The 8,279-nt window shown below is 63.1% G+C and overlaps 1 protein-coding gene across 1 annotated transcript; it reads left to right on the top strand.

Annotated features, from left to right (window-relative positions):
• The first annotated feature begins 408 nt into the window (after positions 1-408).
• On the top strand, positions 409-8,279 carry LOC140696208 (endoplasmic reticulum mannosyl-oligosaccharide 1,2-alpha-mannosidase-like). Its single transcript, XM_072960563.1, has 7 exons — positions 409-553; positions 2,326-2,434; positions 3,124-3,236; positions 4,869-5,005; positions 5,267-5,376; positions 5,954-6,139; positions 7,077-8,279. The coding sequence occupies exons 1-7, from the start codon at positions 458-460 to the stop codon at positions 7,199-7,201; spliced, it is 876 nt and encodes a 291-aa protein (XP_072816664.1). The 5' UTR covers positions 409-457; the 3' UTR covers positions 7,202-8,279.

Genomic DNA, 8,279 nt, shown 5'->3' with positions numbered 1-8,279 from the left:
CTCTATTTTAAATAAAGTTTTATTAGTTTTTACAGGTCCAGTGGATGAAAACTCCCAGAGCGCGTCTGTCCAACTCAGCGGGCGGCCTCAGCGAAAGGACTGATGGCCGGGAACCCTCCTCAAATCTGCCTGGTGTTGGGGCGGGTGGGGCCCCGGGTCCGGGGCGCGGGAGCTCCCTGCCAGCCTGGCGGAGCGGCGGGAGACCTGCCCGCGCGGAAGCCGAGCGCTTCTGTTGCCATGGCCGCCGCGCGCTTCTGTTGCCATGGCCAGCGCCCAGCTCGGAGGAGGCCTGCGCAGGCGCAGAACGGCGCCCCAGGTCCCATCCCTGCGCGTGCGCGCTGCGCTCGCGGAGGCCGGTCGTGGAGGGCGCGGCGCTAGCCGCCAGCAGCGGCTTTAGGCCGGCGAGCTCCGCGCCCGCTCCGAGCCGGCCTCCGGACCCCCGAGGGCCGTCCGGGCCATGTATCCGCCCCCCGCGCCGCGTGGGGACTGCTTCGCGCTGAGGCTGAGCCCCGGCCGCAGCTCTGAGCGCGGCAGCGGCTGGCGGCGCCGCTCGGTGAGGGCTGGCGGCCGGGACTGCGGGGCCGCGCGGCGCGGGCGGGAGGCCGTCGCGGTCCCCGGCCGGGCCGAGCCTGCGCCGGTGCCTCGGGGAGGACGGAGGAGCCCCTGGCGTCCAGGGCTCGGCCGCGGCGGCGACAGCCGGACCGAGACGCCTGGGACCCAGCCTCGGACGAGGTCGTCTGGGACGCGATGAGACGGCTGAGGCCGGCGCTGTCACACTGTCGCCTGAGCACGGACGACGCGGCCGCCTGCCGCCCGCAAGGGGCCCCAATCAGAGGCTTACCCCCCCCGCGGGGGTCCAGCCCGCCTCCCGCGGGGGTCCAGCCCCCCTCCCGCGGGGGTCCAGCCCCTCCTCCCGCCGGGGTCCAGCCCCTCCTCCCGCGGGGGTCCAGCCCCTCCTCCTGCCGGGGTCCAGTCCCCCCTCCTGCGGGGGTCCAGTCCCCTCTTCTGCGGGAGTCCAGTCCCCCCTCCTGCCAGGGTCCAGTCCGTCCTCCTGCCCGGGTCCAGTCCCTCCTGTGGGGCGTGTTCCTCACAGAAAGGCTTCACAGAGGGAGGTTCGTGGCCTTGGACGGAACCCTCAGACGGACCTGTCTGAAGGCCTCGTGCCTCTGCGTGCCCGAGGTGGTCCCTGCCCTTGGCCGGGAAGTCAGTCCACGCTGAGCGGACATCTGGTGTTCCATTCACACCGCAGCATTGCTGTGTGTGTGTTCCTAGGAGTAAGCCCCTTAGTGGTGTTTTAGTAATCTGATTACATTTCTGTTTCAACTTGGTGCAGTTTTATTCTGGTCTCTAACATCTGCTTCCTGATGGTTTGTCTGCCTCTCGGCTTTCTAATGTCTTCAACATTGTCTATCAGTCCGTCCTCATGCTGGCCTCTAGAGCTAAGACATTCAGAAGGTTTCTTCTCAATCTTGTTTCCTCTGGACAAACTTTGCCCCAGTCACCGTTTTAAGCTTTATACAGACTTCTTTCTCTGACCTGGATTTACATCCTGAGAGGTGATTTTCTTTTACTTCTGTCTAGAATCAGGAGATTTTGGTCTGGCTACTGAGAGGTGACAAACAACACAAACAAATCTCCCTTACCTTCATTCTGTGATTTCAGACTCCATGGTCTCATAGTAATTAAGGAGAAGCACAACACCCATCCCCTTTTCCTGGGCGCCCAACAGGCCCCTTCTGGTTCGTAAGTTTCCATTATATCACTGATCCCAAATTTAAGTTGTGCAAATTGTACTTGACCTCACCTCAATAAATTGTGTTTGCTGAGGGCACAGTGGTCCTATTATAAGACCTAATGGGTCAAGAATATCCAGCGGCCAAAACCATAGTCAGTTAGTACTCAATTTCCGTTCCACAAAGTCTTTAATGAGACACAAAGAACTTGCACATTTTCAGGGGCGAGGAGGTGGGGGCCACCGGTCCTGCTGTCCCGGGTCCCGGGCTGCGGGGCGGCGGCCCCGCACATCTCAGCAGAGGCAAGGCCCCCCCGGCCTCAGCCGGGACACGAGAGTTGCCTGTCTCTCTCCACTGCCCACGCGTGGGGTGGAAGCGCTTCCGACGTGTGTGTTCGTTCGCATCGCGCCACCAGTGCCGTGTGTCAGCTGCAGTGTGGTCCCCGCTGAGACGGAGCTTCCCGCATTTCAAAAGCAACAGGGCCCCTCACTGGACCTTCTGAATTCCTCCTCGTCCTCAAGGAGTTTGCCACAGTTGAGGTTTCCCGTTGTGTTACTGTCAGTAAAGAGTGTCGTTCTCTGCCCGCCCTCAGAAATGGAAGCAGCTGTCCAGGTTTCAGCGGAACGCCATTCTCTTCCTGCTGGCCTTTCTGATGCTCTGTGGCCTCCTGACCTACGTCAGCACGTCTGACCAGTGGCCAGGTACCCGCGGCACCCTCCTGACGGGACAGCTGAGGGGGCTGGGGGTGACTAGGCAGTAGCGCAGCGACCTCGCAGCTGCAGGAGGGGGACCTCACAGACTGGCAGGAAATGGAAATGGAGAGACAGGCCGAGAGCGTCCCCAGCACCTGGCTGCAACGTGGGTGTCACTCTGAGGCCGGCTGGCTGTTTCCCGGGCGTCTGGTTAAGCGCTGGCACCTGCTCCTCCGTCTCACAGTGAGATTCAGGTCCTGAGGGTGGAGGCTCAGTCCAGACACGTTCCGGGAACATCCTCACGCGTGCTGCCGGGCGCTGGGGACGGAGCGGGCCGGGTGCCGGCACACACGCGGAGGACCCCTCCCGAGCTCCTCTGAACTGGCTCTGGAGGAGGAAAACTAAAGGCCCAGTGGGTGCTCGAGCAGACTGCCCGCTTGCCACCGTCCATACGTGCTGAAACCGAAACTGCGAGGGGAGTGTTGTGTGCTGTGGGGGGGGGGGGCGTCGGGACCGCCAGGCGCTTTGGGGAAGGTTGGATTCCCTTTGGCCATTCTTGGCTTCCTTTGGCGCCTCTTCTGAGGTCTCCCACGTCCTTGTACAGGGAGTAACACGTGTGTGGACGTTGTCCTCGGGGCGCTCTGAACCTCCTGCAGGCCTCGTGGCGGACTTGAGATAAAACAGGTTCTCTTGTTCAGCCGAGAACAGGTCAGCGGAAGGGCAGAGGATGAGACCAGCAAACCCACCGGTCCTGCCAGCCCCTCAGAAAGCAGACGCTCACCCAGAAACCTTCCCGGGGCTCTCACCGCAGGTACTTTGAATACACTGTGTGTGGACTTGTAAGCGGGTCCGTTCCAGAAGCACTTCAGAGCAGTACGTGCTGTTTCAGGCAGACTGGGGAGAACTCTTTTTCTCCCGTCTGTTGGAGGCTTTAACCTCACCCTCCTTGCTCAGGGCTGGTCGGGCAAGTGGTAGCAGGGAGAGGAGGAGGAATGTTCTTTGCTCGTCTTACTTGCACACCTGCAGGGCCGGACCCCGGCAGGGTGTGAACAAAACCCATCCCTTCTCTCTGGGAGGTCCTGGCCCGGGCTGTGCCCAGACGGAGGTGTGGGGGCCCCGAGGGTCAGAGTTGCATCCTGGGATACAGGTTTGGGAGTGCTCAGGTGCAGGGGTGCGTGGCGTCCACAAAGGCTGGAGGAAAGGGGCAGGCCTAGCTCTGCGGCAGCCCCACGCGTGCAGTGCAGGGTGTGGAGATTAGAGGGCGTCATTGGCAGCGAGAGAGCCAGGGAAGGACCCCTCCAAAGGCAGGTGGCTCGGGGGCTGGCCTTGGAGAACTGGGAGCTGTGCACCTGGGGAGCCTCCCCCGCTGGCTGGGTGCCGGGGCCGCCAGGAGGGGATCCGGGCCAGGTGCTGGCTCACACCCTGCAGGGCTGCCCTGGGGAGAGACAGGAGGCCGCTCTCCCGTGTCTGGCGTGAGGGCCTGTGGAAAAGGCCAGATTTCTCCCCTCAAGAGCCCAAACGCATTCTGTCCCTCCTGCGGCCGCGCTCTTGCACGCTGACCTTCACGGTCGTGTGAAAGCACAAGGTGGCGCGTTTCCCCAACTGAAAGACACACGTCCACACCTCGACGTCCACGAGCCGGGCGCTGGTGTCCAGGAGGGGCGTGGACGTGACGGGGTGAGTGTGTGCCTCTTCCCTGGCCCAAGTCCCCTCGGGCACGCTGGGCTTCTGGAGGCCACCTTCTTAGACCTTCTGTCGCCTGGACCCCAGCACTCGTCCAGGCCTACTTTGGCTGCAGTGCCTCGTCTCGGCCAGGCCCCCTTCTCTTGGCCCAGGGGCCCCAGCTCCTGGGGTTTGAATCTTTGCAAGGAAGATGTCTTCACAGACCCTCTCCCGAGGCTGCCACAGATCCTGAAAAGCAAGGGTTTTCCGCTCACAAGCAGGCAACCCTCCCTCCCCGGAGCGGTGGCCGAGCACACCCGCTGGTGGGGACTGGCTGTGCCAGGAGCGGGGCTGCTCCCCGCACGGCGCTTTGTCGCTGCCCGGCCACCCCGCCACAGTGCTCTGAGGACCAAGCTGGGGAGCCCTAGACGCAGGCCAGCGACAGCATTCTCTGCAGCTCCGCCCATGGGGACACGGTGGTTCTACCCCTTCTTGGCCACCCTTAGGGTCTGACGTCTGTAAACGTCCTGGCCGGGGCTGGCCCGCTGACCCGGGCTGTCCTCGCCCGTCGGCAAAGCCTCCGTCCGGGTACCCAGAGCTCCCCGCAAATCTGCACATCGCAGGAGAAGTGAAAAGACCTTCCCCTGGGACAGCACAGCCGCACAGCCGGCCCACGGCACTCCGCGTGGCGGGGTCTGGCCACGGAGAGCGCCCCGGGCGGAAAAGGACAGCAGCTCGTCGGCAGGTGCGCCCTTTCAGGAGTGACTCTTGTTTTGTCCAGAAGCCTCCAAGGCATTTCCGACGGGGACCACCCAACCTGCAGATCAGAGCCCCCGACAGAGCTTCCAAGGACAGGGGGCAGGATGAGGCCGAGAGGAGGGCAGACGCGGTGGACGAAAAGGGGCAGAGAACCATCAGGTACGCGGGCAGACGGGTCTGAACGTGAGCAACCAGGAGGCTGGTCTCTTTGCTGTTTTCTTTTCCGAAAAACAAGGAGAACTCCCATGATGTTTGCCGTGTGTTCTCCTTTGAGGCAGACAGTCTGCGCCTGGTGAGGCAGGGCCCCGCCTCCTCGTGGTCCTGCCGCGTGGAGGGCACATCCGAGCCTGAGTTGGGCAGCGACCGCGGGGCATTTGCCCCCCTGAGCTGCTCTGAATGCTTTTCCTTCTCTCCTCCTAGCTGGAGGGGAGCAGTGATGGAGCCGGAGCAGGGCAGCGAGCTCCCTTCTAGGAAGGCAGAGGGCCCCCCTAGGCCTTCCCCACAGGCCCTCGGGATTCAGAACCCGGCAGGTAAGGTCCCGCCTGCGCCCTCCCGGGCCTCACCTGGGCATCTGGACAGAGATGGGGTGTGGACACGCAGAGGCGCCGCGGGGCGGGCGGTGCAGCTCCTGCTGTGCCTCCGGGCGCTGCGCAGCCTGGGACACCCCGGGGGCCCGGCGTCGGGGGCCAGGCACGCACTAGAGCGCTAGTGAGGACACGTGGGTCCTGGACGGTCTGTCGTCCCGTGTCCAGCCCTGCAGCCCCGGGAGGGATGCTCGTCAGGTGTTCTCGTCCGGGTCACCGGCCCCTGTCATGTTGGACGTCCCCACAGCCACTTTGCGCAGCGCAGCTGCCTTGCTTCTGGGGCCTCGGTTACCTTTGCTCCTTGAGTGTCCCGGCGCCCCGGAGGGTCACACCTGCCAGGCCCCTGGTGCAGGTGGACAGCCGGGCTTGGCGGCCAGGTCCGGCACTGAGCGTCCTGGCCTTCTCTGCGGTCCCCTGCTTCCTGTGGCCTGGACAGTGTCCCCCCATCTGCATCGCTCGCTGTGGGACCACAGAGCAGCTGGTCTCAGTGCTGACTGGTCCTCACAGCTGGCTTACCCCCCAGCCTCCCCCAAGGAGCGCCAGAAGGCCGTGATCGACGCCTTCCGCCATGCGTGGGCCGGGTACCGCAAGTTCGCCTGGGGCCATGACGAGCTGAGGCCCGTGTCCAGGTCCTTCAGTGAGTGGTTCGGCCTCGGCCTCACGCTGATCGACGCCCTGGACACCATGTGGATCTTGGGTCTGAAGAAAGGTATCTCTCCTTCCTACTGTGCAGCCAGGTCCCCGTGGGTGACCCTCGGGCCGTGGGCCAGCCTTGCCCAGGAGATCTAAGTGGCGCTCTTCCCTTCTGGACCACACATCCCCCCTTCCTGGGTGCTAGGATGGACGTGCTGGCCATGGGCAATTCCTTTGTCCCCTTACGTCTGGGCGTCCAGGGCTGGCTCAGGACAGGTGTCCCTTCTGGCCCCCGGAGGGCCGAATGTGGGCCCTGGATGTTTCTGTTGCATCAGAGGGGCCTCGTGGTTCAGGGGGTGACCCGTGACCCGACGCAGCCACTGGCGCCCCAAGTCTTGCCCGACACAGCTATTATGCCACAGAGATTGGGTTACGTGAAGATAATGTGTCTCTAGGTGCAAATGACCCAGGGGCAGGGGGCCAGCATGTGTGGCGAGGGTCCCTGCAGTGGCCTGAGGTGCACGTTGCGTGTCCCTCCTGGGTCCTCTGAGTGGCCTGGACAGCACGTTTGCACCTGGGGTGACCTCTGGGCTGTTGCTCCCCAGGACGGCTGCCATGACCATGGCGCCACCCGCACTGTGCTCAGGCTCGGCCACCCGTCTCACAGGCGGGGCCACGGCTCAGAGGTCACTTGACCCTTACCCTGTGGCATGTGAGGCCGTGTAGTTTACTCCCATCACGTGACCTCAGGGCCTTTGCAAGACCTCCAAGGCCCTTTCCATCTGGTCACTTGAGGGCTGCTGGCATCCCCCAGGGGCATCCAGAGGAATGCTGGCTGACTGCCAGGGCGGCAGGTCCCCCTGTGGGCCCCGGTGATCTCCCCATTCTAGTCCCTGCCCTGGGGGACTGTGTGTGCTGCGGTGGGAAGGGGCCTTCAGAGGGTGCCTCTGGCTGGCCGTCCTCGAGAGGGCCGAGCCCGCAGTCCTGACGCTGAGGCCTGGGCTCTCGTGCAGGTCCCCTCGGGCGGCTACTCCTCCATCAGCAACGTGCAGGACCCCAGCAATCCCCAGCCCAGGGACAAGATGGAGAGCTTCTTTCTGGGGGAGACGCTCAAGTACCTGTACCTGCTCTTCTCTGACGACCCAAACCTGCTCAGCCTGGACACCTACGTGTTCAACACTGAGGCTCACCCCCTGCCCATCTGGGCCCCCGCCTAGGGCGGGACGACTCCCGAGTGGGCGCTGCCCACGGGCCTACACTTCCCGTCATCAGGACCCTGACCCTGACCTTGGCTGTGCCACGTCCACCCAGCTGGCTGGACGTGCTCCAGGCCGGATTGATGGCAGCGGCCCCGTGGGCGACAGGGCCGGCACGTGTTGGGGCCCCGTAGGTGCTCGGGGCGGCCGCTGGGCCCGGCTCCTCGCCTGGTTCTCGTCAGGACACCGTCAGGAACAGACAGGAGCAAATGAGCGCTGTGATTCGGGGAGGCCCTGCCCACCCGGGAGCCTTCTTCCTTCTCCTGAGAAAATCGAATTCTGACTGCATTCCTGAGGCCCGACTGTCCTCCTGCTGGCCGTGCAAGGGCTTCGTGGGTGTCCTGGGGCCTCTGTCACCCGGGGCTACTCTGGCTCCCTGGAGCCCAGGGTGTGATCAGAGGCCGGAGCTGAGGGGACAGCCGGGTGCAGCTCAGCCTGGGGTCTCAGAGCCTGTGGACACGCCCTGACCTGAGGGTCTGGGGGCATCTGTGACCTGGGGATATGGGCTCCTGGCTGGCTGTGGTGTTTACACGTTGGACTCAGGGATCCTCCCACTGCCCTGCTCGGGCTGGGAGGGGCTGGGCGGGCAAGTCACCTGCTCCCAGGCCAGCCCGACAGATGGACTTTCAGTCGGGATAAAAGTACATTTGCTCTAACTGTGATATTTCCCATGTTGGTAAGCAGATCTCCGTCATTGTGAAATGTCTGGGTATAGATTGAGAGACTGAAGTTGTTTTGCTGTCACATCTCCAACTCTAGTCCTCTGATAGTCATATTTCCATCCAGGACAATCTTGCTATCTTCAGTCCTTAAGTTAATTCCACCCACAGCTTTCCTTTTGTCATGTCAGGTTGCATATTTAGTTTTGGAATAGGTAGTGGCATCTTATCCAGCTTACCACAAAACCAGACAGGAAAGGGGTGTAGCTAATGATGGAATAAAAGTTAATGCAATACGGAA

The sequence above is a fragment of the Vicugna pacos genome, chromosome 4 (genome assembly GCF_048564905.1).
Source record: "Vicugna pacos chromosome 4, VicPac4, whole genome shotgun sequence".
Taxonomy (NCBI): Eukaryota; Metazoa; Chordata; class Mammalia; order Artiodactyla; family Camelidae; genus Vicugna; species Vicugna pacos.
This window is presented reverse-complemented; position numbering and strand designations above follow the sequence as displayed.